The 27,385-nt window shown below is 55.6% G+C and overlaps 1 protein-coding gene across 5 annotated transcripts in view; it reads left to right on the forward strand.

The window, feature by feature from the left end:
- Positions 1–15,925, forward strand: part of RAPGEF1 (Rap guanine nucleotide exchange factor 1) — a 136,892-nt gene extending 120,967 nt beyond the window's left edge. For 2 of the 5 annotated variants that reach the window (XM_036260632.1, XM_036260634.1), the window contains exons 16-27: positions 220–331; positions 2,032–2,107; positions 5,309–5,393; positions 6,922–7,014; positions 7,835–8,020; positions 8,848–8,932; positions 9,049–9,143; positions 10,309–10,387; positions 10,499–10,600; positions 11,702–11,799; positions 12,780–12,908; positions 13,425–15,924. In XM_036260632.1, coding sequence (XP_036116525.1) covers positions 220–331; positions 2,032–2,107; positions 5,309–5,393; positions 6,922–7,014; positions 7,835–8,020; positions 8,848–8,932; positions 9,049–9,143; positions 10,309–10,387; positions 10,499–10,600; positions 11,702–11,799; positions 12,780–12,908; positions 13,425–13,575 — 1,291 coding nt within the window. In that variant the 3' untranslated portion in view covers positions 13,576–15,924. Of the gene's footprint in view, positions 1–219; positions 332–2,031; positions 2,108–5,308; positions 5,394–6,921; positions 7,015–7,834; positions 8,021–8,847; positions 8,933–9,048; positions 9,144–10,308; positions 10,388–10,498; positions 10,601–11,701; positions 11,800–12,779; positions 12,909–13,424 lie in introns of all 5 variants that reach the window. The other 3 variants (XM_036260635.1, XM_036260637.1, XM_036260636.1) reach the window with 3 other exon arrangements.
- Positions 15,926–27,385: the final 11,460 nt, after the last annotated feature.

Consider the following 27,385-nt stretch of genomic DNA (forward strand, 5'->3'; position numbering starts at 1 on the left):
ATAAAAAAAAAAAGTAATAAAAAACAGAAAGCAGGAGACACCCCATGGTCACACAGCTCCTCGGGTGGGTGGGGGAGGTCTGGGCTGCTCACGGTAGCTGTGATGAGGGCGACTTGTTCAAGGGCAGGGTTCCCGTGACCAGCTGCACTGCTTCAGCCTCCAGGCCTCATGGAGCCGGGGCCCGTCTGACACTCGCAGCACCAACCACTTGTCCCTCAGGTCCCCGAAGTCACCAGATGCTACCGAGTCGGCTCAGTCGGAGGAGGAAGTGGATGAGCTGTCCCTCATCGACCACAATGAAATCATGGCCAGGCTGACACTCAAGCAGGAGGTAAGTGCCTCACAGGTTTCGATGGTGTAATCTGGCCGTGATGAGGGTAGGGGGCTTCAAGGAGCCTGTAACCGTGAGGTGTGTCAAACAGAAAGACCCAAGCAAACTAAGGACCCTCCAGGTGGCTGCCTGGGCTGTGGGCTCCATGCATCTCTTCTGTCCTGGCTTAGGGCCTGGGCCACCATGCGTGCCAACAGACCCTAGGCAGATGGAGGAGTGACGAGAGGAAGTGTGCCGTCCCCTCCTCTGATGGCCTAGCGAGTGATCTTGGGCAAGTTACGGACAGCTCTAGGCCCCAGGAAATGGTTTGTGAAGATGAAATCCATGCAAGGTGTTCAGCACGGGGCCTGTGCTGCAAGCCCTCGTTAGCGTAAGACCTTTGCTACGTTGTTATCAATGGAGTGACCCCACTGCCGTGACAGCGGGGAGACACAGCTGATAGGAGAGCGCCGGCTTCCTCATCCTGTGCCTTGTCGGGAGAGCCTCGCTGGCACAAACAGCCCCCAGACCTGTCCAACAGAGGAGCTGACCTGGGAGAGCGTGTGTCTCCTCTGCCGTGCAACTCTGGAAACACAAGTCCTGGCTTAATAGCATGGCCCAGCCCTGAGGACGTGACCACGTGCCTGGGCCCCAGTTCAATGGCAGCACAGACGCACAGGCGGATCCTGCCCTTTGCGCACTGCAGAGCCGGGCTGAGCTGGCCGGGCGGTGCAGAGAGGAGCTGGGAAGGCAGAGCGATGGGGCCCCCGAGTGGGCAGCTCGCTCCCCTCAGAGAGAAGAGATTGCTTGTGACCCTTCCCAGAAACGTCTTCTGAAAAATCAGGTCATGGGCATAGTCATCCCTACTCTTAGCTGGAAGCCAAGACACTTCAGGACCCCAGTCCAGGAGTGAGCCCTGACGCCCCGGGGAGGCACGTGCGCCTGCAAGACTGGGGGCTGCAGACACCCGAGGCTCTGTGTGGTTGTGCTCCCTGCGGTCACAGCAGCCCTGTGCTCTGGGGCCTGAGTTCCCAGGCCTGGCCCTGGCTCCAGGCCAAGTTAACGGTTAAAACTTCTGTTTGTTAATGTGGAAATAAGGCTGTTTCCTTAACTGGCAGGCGGCAGTCACAGTCATCGGTCACATAAGCAGTGTCAGGTGTAACTAAAATGTCTCTGTGACACTTTGTAGTCCTCTAAGGACTCCTGGAAGAACCTGTGACGTGACAACAGGTGACTTCTCCCACCTGGGGAGGCAGATTGAGATTCAGGGCAGCTCGTTGCAGTTTTAGGAGCATGAACATGCATGGAAACAGCGCCGCTGCCTCCGGTGATCCTGGCAGAGGCGGAGCAGTTCTGCCTGCCTCCCCACGGGGTCCCACTGTCCCCCTTGCCTCTCAGACCCAGGGGTTGGTGAGCAGGGAAAGATTGAACGGTACCATGTCCCCCTGACCCAGGTATGTCCAAAGCAATGTGCCCACGATGTCTGGGCAGCCCCCAGGGCCTCCCAGACAAGTTTGGCTCTGTGCCTTTCTGCCGAGTGCGGGGCAGTGGATGGTGGGGTGGGCAGCGTGGCCACGCTGTTCCCAGGCTGGGGGAGAGCCAAGGAAAGGGGCTGTGATCTCCGGCACAGCGTCTGTGTCACCTTAGCCCTGCCTATGTGTCTGAAGCTGCCTTCTCACAGCTGCGTGCCCCTCATGCCCTCGGCGCTGTTGTCGTTGCAGGGTGATGACGGGCCCGATGTCCGTGGAGGATCTGGGGATATCCTGCTGGTCCACGCTACTGAGACAGACAGGAAAGGTACGGCGGCGCTCTGCAGTGGTCTCTGAGCTCCCTGGGTCCGGGCGGGTCCTGCTGCAGCCGCCCCTGCCCTGCCCTCTCCGCCAGCCCTGAGTGGTCAGGACGGCCGTGCTGGGGGGTCGTCGTAATTAGAGCCCACCCTGGGGAACCAGCATTGAAAGCCAGGCCTCTGCGCCCAGCCCTCGGAGTGGGTCCCCCACTGGTGCGAGGCAGTGATGACCCCAGCCCAGGGGAGCATGGAGAACGCACGTTTTGAGTGCAGAGCTCGGCGCCTGGTCAGCTCCGCACGCGGCACCTCAAGGAGACGTGGTCAGCAGCAGGAGTGAGAGCGCGCAGTGCGTTCATCTCTGTCTGCGTGCGTCGCAGTGCTCCAGGCCATGGAGTGGACTCCAGCCTTGAGCAGGGCACTGCCTTCCCCGGCAGGTGCCCGACCGGCGGAGGACGAGGGCCCTCCTGTGGGAGACTGTGAGCAAGAGAGCTGTCCTTCCAAGCTGTGTCCTGCCACAGAACGAGGGGCCCAGGAAGGTGCCCGTGGCCTTGGTCAGGGCGGAGGAGGGGCTGCAGTGTCCAAACCCCCACGTACCTCAGTTGCACTTTGTCCCTGGCGCCAGTTGGGGTTATGTGCGTGGCAACCACTCAGTGTGTCTCTCTCACATCAGCACCTGGCCTCCCTCCGAACTCATTTTCCTTTTACATTTTTAAATTATTATAAAGATGATGTAACAATAGTGCCAAAGTAAGGTGTGGAAGGAATTAAAACACCCCAGTCTTGAAACCCTAACCCCCCAATTTTGTTTTTGTAAATGAACAAATCCTTATGTTTTATTTTTATATTTTTCTTTATTGATCTTAGAGAGAAAAAACAAGAAACATCGATGAGAGAGAACATCTACTGGCCGCCTCCTGCACGCCCCCTCACTGGGGATCAGGCCCACAACCTGGTCATGTGCCCTGAATGGGAATCAAGCCAGTGACCTCTTGGTACCTGGGTCAACCCTCAACCACTGAGCCACACAGGCCGGGCAGATCCCTATGTTTTTATAGCAGATTTCTCAAAGACTCTGGGAACTTTTTGTTGTTGCTGTTAATCTTCACCAGAGGATATTTTTCTGTTGATTTTTTTTAGATAGAGTAGAAGGGAAGGAGGGAGAGATTGAGCAAGAGAAATATCAGTGTGAGAGACACATTGATTGGTTGCCTCCCACATGATCCCTACTGGGGCCATGGATTGAACTTGCAACCCAGGTACATGCTCTTGACTGGGAATCGAACCGGGGGCCCTTCGGTCTGTGGGCCGATGCTCCCACCTCTGAGCCAAACCGGCCAGGGCAACTCTGGGAACTTTTAAATTATGAAAGCAGTACAAGAATAATGTTTACGTTGCAGAAAATTTGAAAAACAGAGAAAAAGAAGAAATCACTCCCAAAGATTCACCACAGCCAGTGTTTTGCCCTCTGGGGTGTCTTCCCTCCTGGTGTCTTCTGTCTGGGGCAGAGTTCAGTCCTGGAGACTGATTTTGAATCCTCGCTGTGCCAGCCCCAGGCCGAGGCAACCGCTGGGCATAGCTGCCCCTCTCAGGCTCAGCTGGCTCGGTTCTGAAGAGGCTGGTGGTGGCAGGGGATGTGACGATGGAACGTAGGCACAGAGCGTGTCTGCACAGAGGGCGCCGGGATGTGTCCACTGTTGTCTTTGGGGACAGCCTTCGCCCTGCTCTCTGCAGGGAGCCCGCCTGAGGCACCAGGAAGGTGGGCCGATTTCACTTCTGCCCAACCGCAAGGGGCTGGCGTGGGAGTTGGCTTGTCCTCGGCTCTGGCGGTGAACGCGCTGTCCTGCCAGGTGCAGCCAGCTGTGGCCGGGGCCAGAAGGAGCCTCAGTCATGACGGTCAAGAGCCTGGAGGCCATGCCGACTATGCCTGCTGGGCTTCTGCTTGGTTTATTAATGGAAAGATCCGAGGTTCCAGGGAACCAGAGTCACCTGTACCTGGGATGAGGTGGCTTCCTGTGGGCCTGAGACCACACCCGTGGCTTTGGACTGGGAGGCTCCGCCCCTCAGAGGCGCAGACTTGGGTCCAGTCTTCCAGAAGTGGGCGTTGGCTTGTGCTAGACCCATCTCCACGTCCTTGCCCAGCCCCTCTGGACAAAAGCCAAACTTGACAGAGAGTGGCGTGGGGTTCGGGAGGGGCCTGAGCTGTGGGACCCATCTGTGGTTCCAGCCTGGGCACCTCCCTCATAGCACCTGCCCTTCCGGCTGAGCCCCGCCCGGTTCAGCCCCACATGTGGGAGCAGTTGTTACTGTTCTTCCTTTGTCCGAGGAGGTGATTGAAGGGCAGAGCCAGGAGCCGGGTTCAGCCAGGCCTGCACTGCTTAGCTAGAAGAGTGGGGATCCATGAGGTTTTTCCACCCAGCGAGCTGGGGTGAGTGAGAAAAGATGGGGAAGGTGGTCTGCGTCCAGACAAAGTGTCAGTAGTGTGTGTGTGGTCGCGAGCTCAGCCTCATGGTGAGGAATACAGTCTTGGGAGTCAAATCAGGACTCGGACCTTACTTAGCTCCAGCTCAGAACAGCTCTGACGTCCTCAAGCCTGGCTGGGTCGTCTGTCTCGAGGAGTGACCTGCATTTTTGTGTGTGTGGTACGTGCCCCTAGCGGGAACCGAACCCGGGACTCTCTGGTCTGCATGCTGACGCTCAACCGCTGAGCCAAACTGGCCAGGGCAAGTGACCTGCATTTAAAGCATCCCACTCCTGTCGTGTCAGGGCCTGCGGGTTGGAGGGGAGTCACCTAAGCAGGCTGTTGTGCCTGGGAAGGTCAGGATCCCTGGCTAGAGCCAGCCCCTCCGAAAGGAGGGGAGGTCGTGTGGGGCTGCCAGCCCAGGTGCCCCTGGCTGCGGGAGGTGGGCTCCTCCTAGTCGGCCTTGCCCTTCCCTGGCACCCAAGCGTGCCCCCTTGGCTCTTCCAGCTGTGTGCCCAGCTCTGCCTTCAGCCTTTTCTAGATCTCTCAGTCTGTGAAACTCCCAAGGCTTTTGTTCCAGAGCTCTGCCGTCTAAAGGTCTCACTTATGATTTAGCTTCAGAATCCTGCTGACGAGTTGGAATCGTCTTCTGCATGCCCGTGAGGAAGAGCTTTGACCTCAGGCCTGGGCTCTTGCTGTCTCCCGGGGGCACCTCGTGGCCTCACTGTCTCACTGTCTCTGCGCTTCCCTCTAGACTTGGTGCTGTATTGCGAGGCCTTCCTGACCACCTACAGGACCTTCATCAGCCCCGAGGAGCTCATCAAGAAGCTGCAGTACAGATATCCTTTCCTGGCCTCCCCTCCGGCTCCTCTTCCTGCCCCGGGGCGGCAGGGTGTGTCTGAGTCCTGGGCAAGCCTTCCCCTTTGAGCTTCTTCGCCCTCTGTGAAGGGCTGGACAGAAAGAGTGTGCTCCCTGGGGCGCTGGTCACTGGGTGGTTCTGAAACTATTAGAGCTGACGCCCTGGGGGACCTTGGAGGCCCCTGCAGAGACCCAGCACCTGCAGCTTCTGAGCTGAGCCCCTGAGCAGGAGGGGTGATGAGTGCAAATGTGCGGGCTTTCAAGGAATCAAGACTTAAGTGGACAGCCTCGGGTAGGCATGGCCACTTCACCTGACGCAGACTTGCCGTGGGCAGTAAGCCCACACCCACGAGAGTGGGCTCCTACTCCCCCACACCTGCCTGCGCACTCACCTTTTCCAGTGTCCTGCCTTCCGTCCCGGATCAGGGAGACCCCGGGGCCTCGAAGGACCACCGCGGATGCCTCTTTGTCCAACCTGTCCATCCTGCCCCAAAAAGTGGACCGGCCCAGGGTCAGCTGCTGCTGGCCATGCCCCCTGTCGCAGCCCATGACTGCCCTCTGCTGGACAGCAGCTGTCACTTGGGGTGGGGAGTCCGGTCCCAGATCTGAGGCTTCCCCTGCTGTCTCTCCCACGCCCCCCTTGCCCTCGCCCCAGAGTCCTGGCCCCTCAGCACTGAAGTGGACAGTCCCCATCTTCACAGACAGGTTCCCTCAAGCCTCGCACGTTCACTTGCTCACAGGCCTGACTCAGCAGGTGACCGGAACGCACTCTGGTTGAGAACTGGCTGCTGTCAGGCGTGCTGCTGCTAAGCACTGACACACGCAGGCCCCTGCACCCCCCATGAAGCATTTCGTGTCTGCACCACTGTGTCACACACCACGCACTATGTTCCTGTTTGCAGTTAATAAGCCAGGCCAGAGAGGTTGGTGACCCTGTGGCTCTTTGGTGAGAGGCTCCCCGCCCTCACCTCACGCCCCCCCCCCAAAGCCTCTCATACCTCAGAGCTCAGGTTCTCAGCACCTCCCTCCTCAGCCACTTCCGATGTATTGATGGAAATGTTCCAGCATCGAGACCTGAGCGCAGCTGGCCAGGGAGCCCTCTGTGCTGCGGGCCCTGAGGACTGTCCCTGGTGCATGGGTCCTTCCTGACACTCCGGGTCATGGGCAGCTGGAGTGGGAGGGTCCACAGAGGATGATGGAAACCGGTGGATTCTCAGGCTATGGAGTCGTGGAAACTCACTCGGATTTCAGAGAGACACCTGGGTGTGCACCTACCTGGGGGCGGGGTTTAGGGCGTGTAGTTTGTGACCACTGTTCTCGCCTTGAGGCTCAGCAGGGCAACCCTTGGCATGTCAGGAAGTCTAACAGGAACCCTGGTTGGACCCCACAGAAAGGCGGTGGGGCAGCTCTGCGGGCAGGAGAGCGTGATGCCTGAGGTCGGGGCTGCCGCCCTCACAGGCCTCTGCCCTCCCCGTGTGAGAGCGGCTGTTTCCTTAACCCTTGCTCCACATACGAGAAGTTCTCTCCCTTCACTGACACATTCAAGAAGCGCGTCAGCAAGAACACGTTCTTTGTGCTGGTGCGGGTGGTGGATGAGCTCTGGTGAGTGCCTCCTCCCTGGGATCGTGAGGTCCCCACTGGAGGTGGCTTCTCTGCTGATCCGGGCATCTCATCGCGTCCCGCCTGCTTCTCCAGGCTGTGTGCCCACAGTTCGGACAGGCCTCACTTTAACATGCCCCTTGGGGAAATGGCCCACCCCGTAGACCAGCCCCAGCTTACGCCCTGATTTCCTGTGAGCCACCCTGCTGCGTGGGGTTAGCCTAGGCCTAGTCCACAGTGGGCCTTGCTCTGTGCCCTTCTCAGCTCCCCATGCCCCCTGACATGGCACTCTCCGCTTCCATCAGTTAGCAAACACCCATCAAGACAGGCCCTTTCCTGGGGGGAGGAAACCTCCCTGGCCCTGCCTCGCAGGCGCCGTCTTCTGTTAGCGGGTGGCACAGTGAGCACAGCTGAGCCCTCCGTGCGTGCAGTGCTGTCACAGGAAGTTCTGGTCGTCCTGTGGACCTCTAGTCCGAGGGGCCAGGACCTCTTAGTGACTCCGCACCTCAGAATCAGGGCTCCTCGGGGCAGGATGTCGGTGGGATTTGTCTCCACAGCCCCGACCTGGTCTCCAGGGCTTGTCCAGGGCCAGCAAGTGTTTGCTGAGAGGACACGGTCACTCGTTCCCACAGGGGCTACCCCAGCACTCGGGGGTATAAGCAGCCGTCCCAGGTCCTGTTCTTACTCTCTAACCTTACGAGGTTCCCAGCTCGACTAATGGCTGCCATGTGGCCCTGGGGTATCGAGCTGGCTCTGGACCAAGGGCAGCAGTCCTCCTCCCGTCCTGGCCTCCTGCCCCTCACCTCGTGGCCTTGGCCCTTAGCCTCGTGGAGCTGACAGAAGAGATCTTGAAGCTGCTGATGGAACTGGTCTTCCGCTTGGTGTGCAATGGAGAGCTCAGCTTGGCCCGTGTGCTCCGGAAGAACATCCTAGACAAGGTGGACCAGAAGAAGCTGCTCAGATGTGCCAACTCCGACCAGCCCCTGGCGGCCAGGGGTGTAGCAGCCAGGTGAGCTGACAGCCATGCCTCTGGCGCTCCTCCAGCCCCTGCCCCCTCTGGCCAGAGCGGTGCCCAGCAGTTCCCCTTCACCCATTTTCTCACGCGCTTCCCAGCCACAGCCTCACACCCAGGCTCTGCTAGGCCCTGATACACGGTGGCTGGGGGACAGCCCAGTGGGTTCCCTGGACGCTGGGCTTCTGCTCCAGGGTTCTCATGCGTGATGAGTCACCTTTTTACTAGGAAGGGGCACGAGGGCATGTGGGGCTTAGCAGGACAGGAGGCAAGAATGCTTCAGGCCTCGGTCAGCTCTTCATCTTCTTCCTGGACTAACATGGCAGCTGCCAGTTCTCAGCTGCCCTGCTGTGCCGCCCCGAGCGTCCCCAAGCGGTGTTCAGTTTCTGTCCTGTGGCCTGCCCCTCCTGCCGCTCCTGCCCCTCCTGCCCCTCCTGCCCAGCCGTAGATGTTCCCAAGCGGTGTTCAGGTTCCGTCCTGTGGCCTGCCCCTCCTGCCCAGCCGTAGATGTTCCCAAGCGGTGTTTAGGTTCCGTCCTGTGGCCTGCCCCTTCTGCCCAGCCATAGATGTTCATTAGTGAAAGTTTCCACCTTTGCTCGTATGGCACCATCTCTGTTCCCCTGGGCCCTGAGATCTCGGCAGCTGAGCTGCCCATGGGCTCACAAGGGGACCTGCAGGACCCGCCCAACAGCGGCAAGAAAGGGGTGCTGGCACTGTGGTCCCAGGGAGCAGCCAGCTGCTCTGTGGACTGTGTTCTCTGGCCCGGAACAAGGCCTGGTGGTGGCTCCCACCGCCCTGGCCACTTACTCGTGTCTGTCTTCCAGGCCCGGGACGTTGCATGACTTTCACAGCCATGAAATAGCTGAGCAGCTGACCCTGCTGGATGCCGAGCTCTTTTATAAAATAGAGGTATGCCGTGGGGCAGGCGGGGGGAGGGGTGGCTGGCCTTCCAGGGGCCACTGCTCCTGTCCAGTCGCAGGAAAGCCAGAGGGCTCCAGCCCTACGCAGTCTACTTCCTTTTTCAGATTCCTGAGGTTTTGCTTTGGGCAAAAGAGCAGAACGAGGAGAAGAGCCCCAACCTGACCCAGTTCACAGAGCACTTCAACAACATGTCCTACTGGTAAGGGGCACGGCACAGGGCCCAGCTCCTTCTGAGGCCCCGTGGGCTTTTATTGTGAACAGAGGCAGCAGAAGTGAAGAGCGTGTCTGGAGCACTGAAAGGGGCCACCTAGAGGGCCGGGCTGGTTGAGGAGTCAGACACAGCGGGACTGGTCCAGGATTGGTGGCAGTGCCCACCGTGAATGGGAGGCGACATGCGCCCTCCCGCCCTGGTCGTTGCCAGTCTCCCGACCGCCAGGCAAGCAGCCTCGGGGCTCATCGTCACACTGACTGCCCGAAAGAAGAGAGCAAAGGAGTGGTCGCCATTAGTGCTGTTATGTGGCCTTTCATTCTCGAAGCAAAGTGGAGCCCAAAGTGTATTTATTTATAATCTAATATGTAATAGAACTGTCGGCTCCTCAAGGTGGGACTCGAAAGTGCCCACGGCCTCTCAGCATCAAAGCAGGTGGTCAGGGCGAGACAGCCATGCTGCCCGAGCTGGGGCTGGCCCCTCCCCACACAGCCCAATGTTCCAAAGTCTGTCTGTTGGAGAGAAATCAGGTCATCCTAGCCTTTCCCCCAACACAGCACGTGGTCGTTTGTAGTCCCCTGCTGGGCACAGAGGACTCCGGGCACACCCCTGGGGGAGCTTTGCCTGGGGGGGGTACAGGTGGGGCTCCCCCAGAGCCACAGTCCTCAAGTTGGATCCATGCAGGTGCCCTTTAATGGGGTAGAGGAGGCAAAGCTGAGGGGCCCTTCCTCCCAGTGCCTGGCAGTGGCTGCTGAGAAACCACAGGGCGTCCAGGCCCTTGTGCGAGGTTGTCTGGCAAGATGGCCTCTCTACCCACGTGCCTGCTCCTCTCCTGAGCCAGTCCTGAAGCCGTGCAAGGAGTGTGTCCATCCTCGGTGGTGCTTGGGTCAGTGCTTGTGAGGAGCGCGCAGCTTTGATCCTCCAAAGCCTGCACAGCCCGAGGCCCCAGCCACCAGGTTTCTTTGTGGCCTCTTGCCTACGCCCGGGATTCTGCAAGCTCCTTGAGAGCCAGGGTCAGGGCTGCAGCTGGTGCCTACCGTTTCCCGGGCACTCGCTGCAAGCATGGGTGCTCTCTGGCTAGCCTGTCCCCACCAGGACTGCGTGGGCCTGAAGGGGCCCAGTCTGCCAGCTGTCTCCTTCCCGTTGGTCCCTGCAGGGTCCGGTCAATAATCATGTTGCAGGAGAAGGCCCAGGACCGGGAGCGGCTGCTCTTAAAGTTCATCAAGATCATGAAGGTGACCTTGGCATCCTCCCCAGAGCCTGCTCCTTCAGGCCCTGCCCCCAGGAGGTGGGAGGCTCCAGGCCTGCCCACCTTGCCCCCATGACCGCCTCGCCTCTCTCTGTAGCATTTACGAAAGCTCAACAACTTCAACTCCTACCTGGCCATCCTCTCGGCACTGGACTCGGCGCCCATCCGCAGGCTGGAGTGGCAGAAGCAGACCTCAGAGGTGAGCAGTGGGACAGGAACGGAGACCTGGGCTCTCGGGTCCCTGCTCTGCCCCCACCCTGCTGTGTGGCTGGGACAGCCCACCCCAGCCCAGCCTGCCTTAGAGTCCCGTCTCTGCTCTCCAGCCATCGGGCCCTGGGGGGCGTGGTTGGTGCTGGGGGTGCTACATCACAGCTCCCGCTGCCTGCACCACAGGCCTACCTCGGTCCCAGCCGCACTTTCTCCTTCCCTGGGCCTGTGTTTAGAGGCCTCCTCTGGGCAGGCTTCGTTAGGCATTGGTTGTGCTGTGGACAGGCAGGTGTGATGGGGCGGGTTTCTCAGGGTAAGTGCTGAAGGGAAAAGGATGGCTGCTGAGCAGGCCAGGAGTCAGGGAGGCCCTGAGGACGTGGTGGTCAGGCCAAGCCCTGAGGAGGAGGAGTTTCCTGGGAAGGGAGGGAAATTCCCACCAGAGCCCAGAGGAGTGCACAGATGGAGAGCTGGGAGCCGGCGGGAGCTGGGCCTTGACAAAGGAAGCAGAACCCACAGAGCAGAGCGTTGGCTGGGCTGCCCAGGGCTCCAGGGGTGACATAAAAAGACAGCTATAAACAGCATTGTTTGGAGAAGTGGGACAGTCCCACCAGTTGCTGCAGGAAGAGGAGGTCGAGGTCGAGGAGGCAGGGAAGGAGGTGACCCATCAGAGTGAGAGGCCCCCAGCAGGCGAAAAGGCAGGCGCCCCAGGTGGTGTGCAGAATCAGGTGAGGCCACCTGCCGCCCCGAGGACCTGGCCCTGAGGGCAGCGCGGAGCAGAGGGAGGCTCGGGCTGGGAGCCACCGGTTCGCTGTGTGCTTAGAGGCTCACTCGGGCTGCAGTGCGTAACCCAGCAGGGGGCCAGCCCCAGGTCTGTACCCATGGCAGGTGCTGAGGAGAGACACGGGCTGGGTAGGCACAAGCCGTCCATGGACCGCTGGCCCCGAGAGGCCTGGTGTGCCTGCGGCTGGGGCAGAGCCCAGGTCTGGTTTAGGGCTGGCAGGGGGTGGGTGATGAGTTGGTCTGTGAGGAGGGTCAGGGGCTCGGAGCCCAGCATTACACCAGTGTTCACGAGCTCCGTGTCCCTCCTGCCCAGGGCCTGGCTGAGTACTGCACACTGATTGACAGCTCGTCCTCCTTCCGCGCCTACCGGGCCGCCCTCTCGGAGGTGGAGCCCCCGTGCATCCCGTACCTGTGAGTAGAACCTCCCGCCTGGGTTTGCCCCGGTGCTCTGCGCATGCTCTGTCGGCTCCCTGAGAAAGCTGCACTTCGGGGTTTCCCACCGGATGTTTGTGCTGCTGTCTAACTTTACATTGTGTGACGAGGAGCACCTTTTACTTTTAAACAGAAAAGTGGGCCCAGTGAAAAGTTGTGTCTCTGTCCTGTTCCCCTCGCTCCCTCACTTGCCAGTCGGCATGTCCAAGCGTGCATGTGGACAGACTGTAGCTCCTTTCCCTGGCAGGGGCGTCATGCCACGTGAAGAAGCTCAGAGTGTGGGCCCTGGCGTGGAGTAGAGAGGTGTTTCCCGGGAAAGGGTCCCGTGGTCGGTAAATGTAGGAAATAACAAAGTCGAAGCTCAACAGGCTTCTTTGTGCAGGTCTTATCAGAGCCCTTAGTCTGGGAGTGGACTGTGGAGTCTCCGAAAGGGACGGAAGAGTCGGCACTGCCCCAGGGCTGGACATCTGAGGGGACAGCCCATTCCTCTCCTTACTCCCCACTTCTGGCCCTCACTGAGCGACGCTTTCCCGGGTGGGCTCTCTGACAGGTCCCTGGGTGGAGGATCTGCCCATCACTGGTCACGCGGCTTCAGGTCCTGTGTTCAGAGGCGCCTTTCCACACCTGCTAACAAGAGGGCTCTGTCTCCCGCCCACGCCCGGTGTGGGGTTCTGTCTTTTTCCCACAACTCGGCTGGCTTTGCTACAGCGGCCAGTTCCTTGACAGCCCCTGCAGGCCGGGATGGTCACTGAGGGCCTCTGTAGCTTTGCCGGGGGCCCAGGGCTTGGGAGCTGGGACTTCACACTGGAAAAGAAAAGTGTCCCGGAAGTGTTTGTGGCTTTGGTGGCTTCTCAGGCACAGCCCAAAGGCCTGGGCTGAGTTATCGCTGGCTTGTCCTGGTGGCACAGCCACCTTCTGGGGCACCTCTGGAGGGTAACTGGGCCTCTCTGTCCTCCCAGGGGGCTCATCCTGCAGGACCTCACCTTCGTGCACCTGGGGAACCCAGACTATATTGACGGCAAGGTGAACTTTTCCAAACGGTGGCAGCAGTTCAACATCCTGGACAGCATGCGCTGCTTCCAGCAGGCGTGAGTGCCCCGGGCCCTGGCTGCGGGCCTGAGCAGAGGGGAGGCGGCCGGCCAGTGGGGATCCCGGGCCTGCTCCGGCCAGGCGTCGGGAGGACAGATAGTGTGCGTGAGGGCTCACACAGGGCGGCCAGCTCGGCCCCACGGCCCACACGAGGAAGCTGGTGGCTGGTCATGCCGCAAGGAGGAGGTTGACGAACCCTGGCCCACTGGACTCCAGAGCACTGGGGGTGGGCCCAGATGTCAGAGCCCCCCAGGTGGGCCACAGCGTCCAGTGGGGCCTGAGGAGCCAGGTCTCCCTGGAGCACTTTGCAGAGGGGAGCCCAGCTGCAGGGGTGCTGCTCGGCAAGACCTTGCAAGAAGCAGAGATCAGGCTGCAGGGTCCAGTTTGGGCCCTGCGTGTGTGGCCTCATCTCTGAGTGCTCATGTCCTCCCTTGTAGACCACAGCGGCTGGGGCAGTCATGGGTCGCCTTCAGGAGGCCCTGGGCTCTCACTGTCTGCCTCCCTTTCCCCACCAGGCATTATGACATCCGGAGAAATGATGACATCATAAACTTCTTCAACGACTTCAGTGATCATCTGGCCGAGGAGGCGCTATGGGAACTCTCTCTGAAAATTAAACCCAGGAACATAACAAGGAGAAAAACAGACCGGGAAGAGAAGACCTAGGAGCAGATGCTGTGAGCAAGCAGAACGCTCAGAGAGACGCAGTGTGGCTCTGAGACCGGAAGGGACTTTGGACCTGTTACAGGGCAGCAGCACCTGTCCGGCCTCAGCCACTGGCCCGGCAGGGCAGGAGCCCGGAGCCCGGAGCCTGGGCAGCTTCCTGCCCCTCCTCCCATGAGCGGAGCCCAGCACAGAGCCAGCAGGCAGGTCTCGTTGCTGATTAGTGAACCGGTGGTTTTCTCGTTTGATTTCTGCTTTCGTGTCTGTCTCCCCCTCCCTGTTCCTCCTGCTCCCCCTCCAGCCTGAAAGCAGACCAAGGAACAGCAGGATCTTCACCCCTCCCTGACTTCCAGGGTCCTGGATCTGCTGACGTGACAAATGAGTGGAGGCTCAAGGACCCTTGTGGGGGCTGTACTGCTGGTGACCTTGAATGAAGGGGACACTTAGCTTGGTGGGCAGAGAGCAGAGCTGACTTGGGGGAGACTCCTCTTGCTTTCCAGCCCTGCTTTTTCAAATGGAGGGTGGTGAGCGGCTCACTGCCGCGAAAGGTACGACAGGTGGCTTTCAGCAGCCCTGGAGCTCGGAGCTCCAGTCACGGTACAGCCCTCAGCGTCGCCCTGCTGCCGGCTGGCACCAGGCCTCTGCCAGGCTTGAGCAGTAAGGAGTGGTGTCTGCCGTCTTTCAGCCCCCCCCACCCCCTGGCACACCCCCATCACATGGCGCTCTGGGGAGCTGGGAAGAAGTTGGAGCGAGAGAGGACTTGACCATTCAAGAAATATATTTTAGCTGAGCTGGGCCCGTAGCTCTTGGGTGAGTGAATTCAGAGACAGGGGAGTAGAGGGGCGTTTCTGTCCTAGGGGAGGCCAGTGGCCTCTCCTCTGTCACTTGCTGTGTGCCTTAAACTCCATCTCCGGTCCCCCCACACACACACGGGCTCCCCTCCTGCCATATTCCATCCTGGTGGGCGACAGGGACCCCTCCTGTTCATGAGACCTGTCCACCAATGCTGTCTGCTCTCCCCTGGGAAGGACAGTGTCCCTGAGGGGCCAGGACTGGGCTGTACAGCCACACCCTAGCCCGGGGGCAGGCCTGCTGTCTCCGGAGAGCATCTTCAGAACAGATGCTTTTCTGTCCTGTTCGAACCACTCTTGCTGCTGAGGTTGACAATCCAAGGCCAGGTCTGCAGGGCCCCCCCACACCCAGGTGCCCGGCTGGAGCCCCCACGCGCTGTGTATTGTGTGGTGGAGTGCTCACCTGTCTGTGGTTGGCCCCTTGTCACGCAGACTCCAGGACCTAACTGTGCTTAGCCCAGAACAAAGAAAAGTAGAAAGTGACATCTGTTGATCATTTAGATTTTGTTTTTAAAGAAACAACCATGTCACTTTGAGTCCTTCATGGGTTTTGATAAGCTTTTATCAGGAAGCAAAGTTGGGCTGGGCTTTTCCCTCTCGTTTGCCCTGTACCTGGAGGGGAGAGGCTATGAAATGTTGTTAGGGTCCCTCTGGCGGTGATCCTGCCGCTGCGGGCCGGAACACGTCACTTTATTATTTAAGGAGTGTGTGTGTTTAGTCACTGTTCACTGGCAGTGCTCCGTGTGGGTTGGTTTTCATCTGTGCCTGCGTCTTCAGTCCTCACTTCAGTGTCCCCGGCCTGCCCAGCTCTGCCCGTGTCGCTGTGCCCTCGGGGCCCCAGGGTTGGGGCAGCCGCGGCTCCCCTGTGCTTTGGAGAGCCCCCGGGTCTCCCCCCACAGCCCAGGCAGACCCTCAGCCTCGGAAACCCAGCCACTCGCAGACAGCTGCGGCCTGCGGCCTGTCCGCCCGGTCCTCGGCCAGGAGCTGATGAGGGGGGCCTCTACCTTCCTCGATCCAGAAGCCCTGCGCACCCTCCCCGAGCCCTTGGCAGTGTGAGCAGAGGGGTGCCAGGCAAGCGGGGGGGCGGTGACCCCGACGTGAGGACAGCAGTGCAGCGTGTGTGTTAACTTATTGGCTGATGGGCTCCCCACCTCTGCCTCCCCAGACACTCTGGGCTCAGGGTGTTGCCGAACCCCGTGCCTGCGCGGCAGCCCGGCTGTGAGTTGTCTGCCGGGAGCAGGGTGGGAACGACCCTGAGGACAGGCAGAAACACGAGCGGGCGGCGCGGCTCCCTGCAGGTGCAGGTGCAGCCAAGGAGAGCTCAGGCTGGCGCCGTGTCTGAGAGAACCCAATTCTGGGAGCACCCCCTGCCCCCCCCAGTGTTACATTGTAATATATGTTCCCACTAACCTGGCTCATAGCGGCATCTTCTGCGGACATTTCAGCCTGTAACTCGTGAGAGAAAATGAACACAGATGGAAGTGCTGCTGCCTGTGCGCCGTGTGTCCGCGCCGCTCGAGCCCCCTTCCCGCCGCCTCTGGGAGGGCCCCGCGCAGCTCCTGCGAGGCCTGGCTTCCCTCCCACGCGCAGGCCTCAGGGAGCTGCGTGCCTGACCAGCAACCTACGAGGCTGTCCATGGGGGGCACGAGGCCAGGCTTCCGGGGTACAGTGGCCATTTGGTGCCTCCCCAGGAGGAGGAGAGGCGGACCCCTCACTCATTGAGCCCACCATTCATTTGTTTGCAGGGATGCGTTACTTAGGAACCAGTGAGGGTGGGTCTGGGTCATTCTGCCCTGCGTGCTTGGGACAGGCTGGAGGAATGTGGCCTCGGCTCAGGGCTTTGGGCCTGGCTCCGCAGCTGACAGCCACGCGGCCGCAGGTGAGCGGTGCTCTCTTCCCCGGTCGCTCCGGCTGGAGGTGGGATGCGCCAGCTCTGCCTCGTGAGGTCTGCGCCGCAGCGGTGTCTGCCGAGCTGTCGCCACTGGCATGACTGAGCGTGAACTGGGTGCCCAGCACTTTGCAAACAGCTTCACCCCATTTCATCCTCCTCATTTAAAAACCACACAAGTGAACTATCACAACCATGACGAGTGCCCCAAAGAAGAGATGCTTGACATGAAAGGTGAGTCTGGTTTGCGATCCACACACAAAGGTCAGTCCAGACAGGCTTGACAGGTGACTTACGCCGGACAAGCAGGTGGCTCCGGTCTTCCCCGAGCCCCTGAGAGCAGAAGGGACAGCTCCCGCTGGTCTGTGAGCTGCCTCCGGCACACCCAGGCGAGGGCAGCACGAGGAAATCCCGGGCGCAGAGCCCCGAGCCCGCGCTGTATAGAAGCAGTGCCCTGAGCAAGCCGGGCTCGTCCTCAGATGCAAGGACGGAGCGACAGCACGTTGACCCCATACGCTAGACCCCAGTTTGTGCGACTCACCCTGTTCTCTAAGGGCTCGTCGTTCATCCCAGACCTGCTGGCTGCTGTGGGTGGTTCTGGCAGAAGGGGACACATCCCCTCAAAAAATTAAAAATGGGGTTGCCACATGACCCATTGGTTCCACTTCCCAGTAAATATCCAAAGGAACCCCGAACAGTAATTCAAGAGAACACATGCACTCCTGTGTTCGCTGCAGCATTATTCACAAAAGCCGAGATGGAGACACAGCCAAGTCTATCAGTAGACAAGTGGGTCAGAAAGTGGTGGTGCATCTGCACCTTGGGACACTCCTCAGCCAGAATACAGACCGCGTCTGACCATCTGTGCGCATGGTGGACCTGAGGGTGTGGTGCTGAGGGAAATAGCTCAGTGAGAGAAAGACCACCACCACGTGAGCTCACATCTGCACCTTGGGACACTCCTCAGCCAGAATACAGACCGCGTCTGACCATCTGTGCGCATGGTGGGCCTGAGGGTGTGGTGCTGAGGGAAATAGCTCAGTGAGAGAAAGACCACCACCACGTGAGCTCACTGACATGGAGTCTAAGGAACAAAGTCAGTGAAGACCGGGCGTGCCTCTCTCCCCGCCGTGGCAGATTCGAGGTTGGCATGCCGAGCCCAGCGGGAAAGCCCCAGTGGGACCACCCCACTGCCCACATGGACTTGACATGAACTAAAAAGGAGCTTGTGCTAACCAGGCTGAGATTCAGAGTTTATACATTCTCACAGAGAACGCAGAGAACAGGCTAAAGGAAGACCACATCATCGTCACCTCAGTGGTCAGAAAGGCCCTGTTAAAAAGGCAACACCTGTCTGGCTGGTGTGCTCAGTGGTTAGAGCATCAGTCCTCAGACTGAAGGGTTGAGGGTTTGATTCCCAGTCCACAGCACTTAACCTGCATTGAGGTTTAATCCAGCCCTGGTCGGGGTCGTGTGGGAGGCAACCAAACAATGTGTCTTCTCTCACATCGATGTTTCTCTCTTCCCCTTGCTCCCTTCCACTCTGTCTACAAATTATTGGGAAAATATCCTTGAGTGAGGGTTAACAACAAAAAAATGCATCACCCATTCATAATTTTTACTTATTTAAAATTCTTAGTTAACTAGAAATCAAATACCTCCTTAATCAGATAAAGGTTACCTTCCAAAATCCTATGCAAACATTATACTCAATGTTGAAATATTCAAGACGTTTTGTTTAAAATCAGACAAGGTAAGGAACTCATTGTCAACATGTCTGATATTGTGCCGGAGATCCTAGCCAATGCTGCAAGAAAGTAACTATGAGGTTACTAAGAAAATCTATCCAGGTGGTTAGCTGTACAACCAGATAAAATGAAACACATTTCTATATACAATCAGCAACAAGAAAACATAATTCACAAGTCTTGAAGCACTAGGAATAAACCCAATAAAAGATATGAGACTTTTATAGAAAAAAAAGTGATAATCCAACAAGAGAACATAACATTTGTAAATATGTACCTAACAAAGGAGCACCTAAATTTATAAAGGAAATATTAACAGACCTAAAGGGAGAAATAGACAGCAATATGATAATCGTAGGGGACTTAAAAACCCCACTTGCATCAATGGATACGTCATCCAGACAGAAAAATCAACAAGGAAACATTGGCATTAGCCAGTACGTTAGACCAGATGGACTTAACAGATACATACAGAACACTCCATCCAAAATTAACAATACACACCCTTCTCAAGTTTTATGGAATATTCTCCAGGATAAATCCATGCTAGGCCACAAAACAAGTCTTAATAAATGTGAGAAGATTGAAATCACATCAAGCATCTTTCCTGACACAATTGTATGAAACTAGAAATCGATTACAGGAAAACTAGAAAATTCACGATAGCTGGAGATTAAACAACATACTATGGAATAACCAATGGGTCAAAAAGAGAGGTCAAAAGAGAAATATCTTAAATGAAAATGGAAATAAAACACACCAACATTAATGGGATACAGCAAAAGCAGTTCTAAGAGGGAAGTTCATAATGATAAATGCCTGTATCAAGAAACAAAAATCTCTTCTGTACACCTGAAACTAATATAACATCGAATGTCAATTGTAATTGAAAAATAAAAAAATTGCCCAGCCAGTGTGGCTCAGTGGTTGAGCATCGACCCAGGCACCAAGAGGTCGCCAGTTTGATTCCCAGTCAGGGCACATGCCCAGGTTGTGGGCCCGATCCCCAGTGGGGGCATGCAGGAGACAGCCAATTGATGTTCTCTCTCATCGATGTTTCCATCTCTCCCTTCCTCTTTCAAGTCAATAAAGGAAAAAAAAAAATTTTTTAAGAAAAAAGTTTAGAAAAAAAATTAAAAATAAAAATTACAAACATGTGCCCTGGCCGGTTTGGCTCAGCAGTTAGAGTGTCGGCCCGCTGACCAGAGAGTCGCTGGTTGGATTCCGGTCAAGGGCACGTACCTTGGTTGCAGTTCGTCCCTGGTCCTTGGTCAGGGTTGTGCAGGAGGCAACCAGTTGATATGTCCCTCTCACATCGATGTTTCTCTCTCTCTCTCCCTTTCTCTCTCCCCCTTCCACTCTATCTGAAGATAAAATAGAAAAAATATCCTTTAATGAGGATTACATTTTTTTTAATTTAAAAAAATTACATAGATGTTCTTTCATTAAATTATAGGTGTAGGGGCTGTAAGCAGTACCTCACTTAGTTTTTCCTTAAGTACAACACTTTATGTTTTTATCAATCTACAGTTTAATGAGAAATTCTTGTAATACAGAATCAAAAGACTAGAGAAATCTGCTCTTATTCAGATCTGGGCATTGGTAACATGGTGTGTTCAATCTGAAAAATTCACCGAACTATATAATTTGTGCTATATATTTTTCAGTTTATAGTTGTACTTTAGTTTAAAATAAAAACTTAAAGTCTGAAAGTTCAACAAGAAAGAAAGAAAAACAGAAATCTCAAACACTCTAACTGGACAGCTCAAGGAACTAGAAGAACAAACAAAGCCCCAAGTCAGTGGAAGGATGGAAATAACAAAGATCAGAAGCGGAAACAAATGAAATAGAAACTAAAGAGTCAACGGGAAAGCTCAGTGGAATGAAGAGCTGGTTCTTCAAAGAGATGAGCCTGGCCAGTGTGGCTCAGTGGTTAAGCGGACTGAGAGGTCCCGGTTCGATTCCTGGTCAGGGTACAGGCCCAGGTTGTGGGCTTGATCCCCAGCTGGAGGTGGGCAGGAGGCAGCCAACCGATGTTTCCCTCTCTCCCTTCCTCTCTCTAAAAAATGAATGAAAACGTTTTTTAAAAAGCTGACTGTGCCAGTTATCCATTGCTTGCTCCTGGTGGCCAAGCCTACCCTTCAGTGCCCCTGCCACCGTCAGTGAGCCTGGGTTCGCTCAGTGCTCAGTGCTCGGCCCTGACTTCCTGCTCTGACCACGTGGCAGCAGGGGCAGGTGCATGCAGACGTCCAGAGGCTCCGTGCCCGCTGTGCCCCCACCTCGCGGTCTCGGCAAGCTCGCAGCTCAGCCCCGGCCTGGCCACCATCTGTCTCCCTGGGGTCCCCCAGACTTGGACACTGCACACCCCAGTCTTATGCCACCCTGCTGGCAAGCAGGCTCCCAACTCCCTCTGCACACCACGGCCAGCCTCAGCCCATCACCTCCTGGGGAGCATGCTCACCCAGCTCTGAGCTCGCTCGGGCCTGAGCAACCAGTGAGCTCTGAGTCCAGCCTGGGGGGCTTGGACCCTCTACATTTTGCCTTCCCTGCGTGTTCACCTTCAGCCCAGGGTGACTTCAGCACTGTCTTATACCTTCATAGTTCTCTGAGAGCTATTAAGTCTTCACCTTAATCTTCCTCTCTTCAAATTACTCCATATTTATATCCTGATTGGTCCTTGACTGGAAAACACCAGCCCTAGACTCAAGGAGCCTGTGAACCCCAAGCAGGATAACTAGAAAGGAACGTACGTCTCAGCACAGTGTGGTTCAGCTTCTGGAAACAAAGACAAACACCTTTAAGCAGACAGAGAAGCGAAAAGGACACATTACCTTCACAAGTCTGGCCACTAGACTCCTGGACAGAAGCCACTGGGACAGAGGTCAAGGGATGGTACCATCACCACCGAAAAAAAATCCCCACCAAGCCAACTTCTCTGTTCACTTAAAATGTCCTTCAAGAATGAGGGTCCCTGGCTGGTGTGGCTCAGTGGATTGAGTGGTGTCCCATGGACTGAGAGGTCCCAGTTCAATTCCCCATCAGGGCACATGCCTGGGTTGTGGGCTTGATCCCCAGTAGAGGGCGTGCAGGAGGCAGCCGATTGATGTTTCTCACATCAATGTTTTGATCTATCTCTAAAATATCAATAAAAACTTTTTTTAATGAAGGTAAAAGTCATATTTTTACACAGCAACAACAATGCATCATGGACAGGTGTACACTAAGAAAAGACAGCTTTCCAGGCAGAAGGAAAATAATCCCAAATGAGAGGTCAGAGGTGCAAGACAGGACGAAAGCAACAGAACAGTTCCTGGGTAAGCCTAAGTGGGCACTCACCGTATGAACAATGATAATGCTTTCTGGGATTGAAATAAAGAATGCAAATCATAACAGTGTACAACTCAGGAGGGAGGTACATGGAATTAAGAGTGTTCTTGAATTGCTTCATGAATTGTCTGGGAAGAAGATAAAAGTACTGAAAACATCAGACTTGGAGAAGTCAGGAGTGAACTGAAATCTCTAGGGAACCACTAAGAGCACTAGAAAGTCGAACGCCAAGCTGATGGAAAAGCTGGAGTAACCAAAACAGTCCACCTAAAAGGAGAGAAGCGGACCGGGCAGGACACACAGAGAGCGCATAGTGAGACGGATTCTGAGCCCAGACTTCACGTGTGTTTAAACTGCACTAACTAAATGTGCCACCTTCTCTGCTTGAAAGATGGGCGGTCAGACTGTGTTTTTTAAATCTACAGGATGTACCTGTCTAAAATATGAACGTATAGAAATATTGCAAGTAAGAATATGGGAAAAGAGACTGCAAATATAGACCCCCAAAAGTAAGCATAGTTACATTAATATCACAAAAAGTAGACTTGAAGGGAAAAGCATTACTAGAATTACACAGACATGCTGGAAAATACGTAAGGTACGTTCAACCAAAAGATCGAACATTTCCTAAATGTACGCACATCTTATTACACAGCCTCAAAATACAGAAAGTGAAGGCAGCGGACCCCTAGGAGAAAAGGACGTGATCCCAGCGGACAGTTTTAACACACCTCCTAGGAACCTGTAAGAAACTATTCTAATCATACCTAATATTTCCCCAAAAATGAAAGAAGCATTTCCCAACTCTTGTGATGAGGCCAACATAACTCACCAAAACCATAACAAAAATAAAAATTACAGCCCAATTTCTCTCATGAACACAGATGCAAAACTCCTAAACAAAACAATAAATTGAGTCTAATAATACACTTTTAAAAAGATAATACATCATGATCAGGGTTTATTCCAGGAATGAAACGTTACTTTAATATTGTGAAGGCACAATAGCAGAATAATTTTCTCAGTAGATACATAAAAGTAATAAAATTCAATACCCATGCATGATTTTAAAAAGCAAACCTAGGAATAGAAAGTCCTTATTCTAAAAAGGGATATCTATTTTTTCTTAAGGCATAATATTGAAAGCCTGCCGTTTGGGACTTAGAGAAAGACATGGTCTGTCTGGCACTGTCCCGGGGCCCAGCCGGTGCAGGGAGGCAGGGAAAAAAACACAAAATGGGGAAGAATTGGGAAGAAAGACAAAAACTCATTGAATAGCGATAACCTTGTGTCAATAGAAAGTTCAACAGAAGCTATAGATTAATGGTCATAGTTCAATGAGTTTACAAAGACCGCTGGATACAAAATCAGTGATTGAGAAGCAACTGCATCTCTCTACAGAAACAGTAACAACAGAGAAACTATAAAAGTGATCATATTTATAATAGCATCAAAAAAATAAATCAAATACCCAGGGATACGAACAGAATGTGTACTATCTCTGCACAAAGACTACAAAATCGACGGAAACTGTTCCAAGTCCTAAACGAAAAAGGTAATCCGCTGTGTTTGCTGGGAAGTCGATGGTGCCCAGTTCATTCATAGATGGGAAGCAATCCCAGTCTAAACCCAGCCTTTATTTTGGTGGAAATTGACACATTAATTCTAGAATTTGTTATAAAAACAAATGATTTGAGCCTGGCCAATGTGGCTCAGTGGTTGAGCATCGACCCATGCACCAGGAGGTCTCTGGTTCAATTTCCGGTCAGGGCACATGCCCAGGTTGTGGGCCCGATCCCCAGTGGGGGGCGTGCAGGAGGCGGCCAGTCGGTGTTCTCTCATCGATGTTTCTCTCTCTCTCTCTCTCTCTCTCTCTCTCTCTCTTCCCTTTCCTCTCTCTCTAAAATCAATAAAGAAAAAGATTTTTAAAAAACAATGATTTGAAATGGCCAAAACAGCTAAAGGTGATGGGAGGCCTTGCCCTGCCCAGGATGGATGGCACCTGGACGAAACCGCAGCTCCAGGGCGGGAGGAGAGGCTCGCACACCTGTGTCCAGCACAGGCCTCGTAGAGCACGAAGCATGGGATGAGGAGGAAGAGACGATCTGCCCTGGCCGGTTCGGCTCAGCGGTCAGAGCGTCGGCCTGCAGACCAGAGAGTCTCGGGTTCGGTTACCACTAGGGCACGTACCTCAGTTGCAGTTTGTCCCCAGCCCTGGTTGGGGTCGTGTGGGTGGCAACCAGTTGATATGTCTCTCATGTAGACGTTTCTCTCTCTCTTCCTCCCTCTCTCCCTCCTGCTGTATCTGAAGATAAATGCAAAAATGTCCTCAGGTGAGGATAAAAAAAAAAAGACAATCTGGCATAAAAATGGGCACAAGGCTTGCCCCAGCCAGGTGGGTCAGTGGGTTGGAGCATGGTCTGGGGCACCTGAAAGGTTTCGAGTTCAGTTCCTGGTCAGAGCACATACCGAGGTTGCAGGTTCTATCATGTGGGAGGCAATTGATGTTTCTCTCACATCAGTGTTTCTCTCTCCCGCTCTCCTCCCCTCCTTTCTTTCCCCCTCCTACCCCCTCTCTAAAATCAGTAAAACATATCCTCGGGTGGGGATTTTTTAAAAAAGGCACGGGGCTTGAACAGGCACATTCTACAAAGAGAATCCAAAGAGCTGAAAAGCACAAAAGTCTCAACATCATTAGTGGTCAGAAACCCGCCACTCAGAGCCACATGGAAATACCCTACAGTTCCAGCCCCGGGGCTGCTGAACCCCCCCACCCTGGAAGACACCCCAGGGCGTGCCCGGATGCGGGGCGACTGGCTGGAGACTGCAGCCCCACGGCCTCTTCTCAGGTCTAGCGGGATGCACGCTGCTTCCCCGGGGGGCCCCTTCACCCGGGCAGACCCCACACACATTTCCCGCCTCTGAAACCAGGCTGTAACCCACCGGTCTTCTCTAGCCACACACAGGGCCCCTCAGCCCCTCAGCCCCCTCTGCACGGCTCCTAACGCTGTCGGATACAGTCTCCCACCCTGGACCGGAGCCTCGGGGAGCAGACTGTCTCCTCCACCCTGTGAACCCTGAAATGGGCTGCAGGCTCCAACGCACGCACACTTTCTTCAGTTATTTTCCATGACGTGATGCATGAGTACATCCGTGTGTGTAGATTCAGCCATGCAGCTCCCAGCCCCCGCCGGTCCCCCAGGCAACCACCGCAGCCCTTCAGAACGTCCTTTCGGGCTGTTCTTTGCACGTCCATGCGGACAGTGACACGGCACGAAGATCATTGACAGAGACCATCAGTCTGCCTCCCCCTGGTCCGGTCAGTCCTTCCGCTGTGGAGGGGCAGCCGGTCCCGCCTTTCCCAGCCGCCGGCCAGTCCGCGCGCGGCCCCAGGCTAGACTGCTCCAGTCGGCAGGGCTCGCTTGTCAGCCGCTCCCCCGGCGGTTTCCCAGGTTTTAGAGGCCTCCCCAGCACCCGAAGCTGTGCGCATGTGCTCCTAACCTGTCTCCTGTTCGCGGGACTTCACTCCATACTAAGCTCTTTAATCCACCTGGAATTTATTTTTATATACAATGTGAGAGTAATTTTTTCCAACCAGAGAGCCAACTCTGCTTATTATGAGTCCTCCTTGGCCCAATTAAAATGCCAGTGTGATCAGGTATGAAATTCCCCCACACTCGGGGTGTTCTCTGGGCGTTCGTTTTGTCTCACCAACCTGTCTGGAAAGCCATGCTGTTATCATTATTCTACGAGAAGTTTCAGTCCCTGGTGAAGAAAGTCCCCTGTATTCAACTTTCTAAGAAATTGTAAGTCTTAACATATTTTCCTTCTATATTAATTTTTAAAAACTTTTTTGTCATAGTTCTAAAAACTTGGTTTTCTTGTGGATGTTTCGTTAAATATATATATAACTTTATATATATATAATTATACATATATAAAGTTATATATATAAATAAAATTAAAAATAATTTTCTTCACTTGGGTCCAGCTCATTCTTATTACATTTATTCCTGGATTTTACTGTTTTTATCACTATTGTGAGTGGAATTTTTAAATAGTTTTCCATGTTAACTGATTATTGTTATTGACGATCATAATTTATTTTGTATCCAACTATTTTTACTGAGTTACCTTATTCTAATTTGTCACTGATTCTTGGATATTATAGCTAGAAAATCATTTTGTCTCTTTAAATGTTCATACTACAGATTTCACTTTATTTTACATTAGCTAGAACCTTAGAATAGTGTTGAATAGCCGGGCCAGTGTGGCTCAGTGGACGGAGCGTCATCCCATGGTCCGAGAGGCCCTGGTTCAGTTCCCAGTCAGGGCACGTGCCGGGTTGCAGGCTGGATCCCCAGTGGGGCGCATGCAGGAGGCAGCTGACCGAGGTTTCTCTCACATCAGTGTCTCTCTCTCTCTCTCTCTTCCTGTCTCTCTAAAAAAAAAAAAGTTGAATAATAGAGACACTAAGGGAAAGAACGCCCCTGGACCAATGGATCGATTCTGCTTATAATGGTGTCTAATGGTTTTAATCGCTCGCACTTGCTGTGCCACGCGCCGCAGCAGCCCTGGGAGCTCATCAGGAACACGGCCTCACCGGCCGCTTCCGCATCAGCCCCCTCTCCCTAAGGTTTCCCGGGCGATTCATGCACACGAGTGAGGGCACACTGGTCTCGGTGACTCCTTCCCACTCTGATTTTACTTCAGATTCAGAACAGCTGTCGCTGTGAGACTCTGCCAGGTCCTTTTCGACATCTACTGATCTTTAAACACATTCCCTCCTCTTCTGAGGCCGTCCCACGTGGGACAGTCTGGGACAGTCTGGGACAGTCTGGGACAGTCTGGGACAGCTGGTTCTGGCCCAGCCCCGTGTCCTGGAACACGGCCCGTCCCGCTCTGTCACCCGTTGCTCCTCCCTTCGGGCCTCGACCGAGCCCCCGGCTCCCGGCATCAGCACCTGCAGGGCTGAGTCGGGGCATCTGCCTGCACCACCCCCGGGCCAGGCTGTGAGCTGCACAGCGGCCCGAGCTGGTGCCTCCTCCTCTCGGTGCAGACGTGTGCACTGTGGTCACAGACCTGAGGATCTGAGGAAACTCTGGACCCTCCCCAGGAAAATGCCCGTGATCGGCCCCTGTCTGGCCGTCCTGACGCTCACGAAAGGCCCGCATACCTGCTGTCCCCTCGCCTCTGGCTGTGGGGGACCCTTCAGAAGCCCCCACGTCACTACCCCGCGTGCTCACCGTGAGCCAGGCGCCACCCTGGACACCACGGGTCCCCTCCCTGCACCCGCCCAAACTCCGGGGCAGGCTCGCGACTGCTCCAGTTCACAAGGGAGGACACCTACTCTCCCTGCGCGCACACTGAGGCCAGGACGGCGCTCGGGCTGGGGACTGGACACGGCGAGAAAGTTGCTGTCGGTCACAGTGCCCCCTGCTGGTGAGCCAGAGGGGCTGGTGAGGGGCCGGGTCCCTGCTGCAGACAGATGCTGCTCGCCCTCAGGGGAGCCGGGAAGGGACCCTCCGAAGTCCTGCCCGGGGTGTTGTTTACTGAGCAGACACGGGGGCCTTGGTTTCTGGGACAGGGCAGGGCACAGACCAACCAGCCAGGTGCTACCAAGGAGGGAGGAGGCCACTCCCAACAGCCCCAAGGGGGAGCAGCCGTGCCCTGCGGGCGCTGAGCTCTGGCTCCTTGACGGTTTCCCGGGGTAAGGTGACAGGCAAGGACCGTGGGCCTAGCCAGCACTGCCCCAGGAAGACCGCAGGGGGGTCACCAAAGAGGCAGGCTCCAGGGGGCCTCCCGCAGCTGGGCCTGGGACCACTGCAGACTAGAACAGGCCACAGCAGGGGCGGAGGCCCAGCCACAGGGGTGCCGAGTGCGCCCATCCCCCCTGCCCGGCCGTCGGTGGGCAACAGGTGGCCACACAGGGATTAAGGTCCACAGGGCGTCTGGCCAGGTGGGTGTCTGGCATCCGGGCATCCGAGCAGCCGGCAGCC

Source organism: Molossus molossus, unplaced genomic scaffold, assembly GCF_014108415.1.
Source record: "Molossus molossus isolate mMolMol1 unplaced genomic scaffold, mMolMol1.p scaffold_m16_p_14, whole genome shotgun sequence".
Lineage (NCBI taxonomy): Eukaryota > Metazoa > Chordata > Mammalia > Chiroptera > Molossidae > Molossus > Molossus molossus.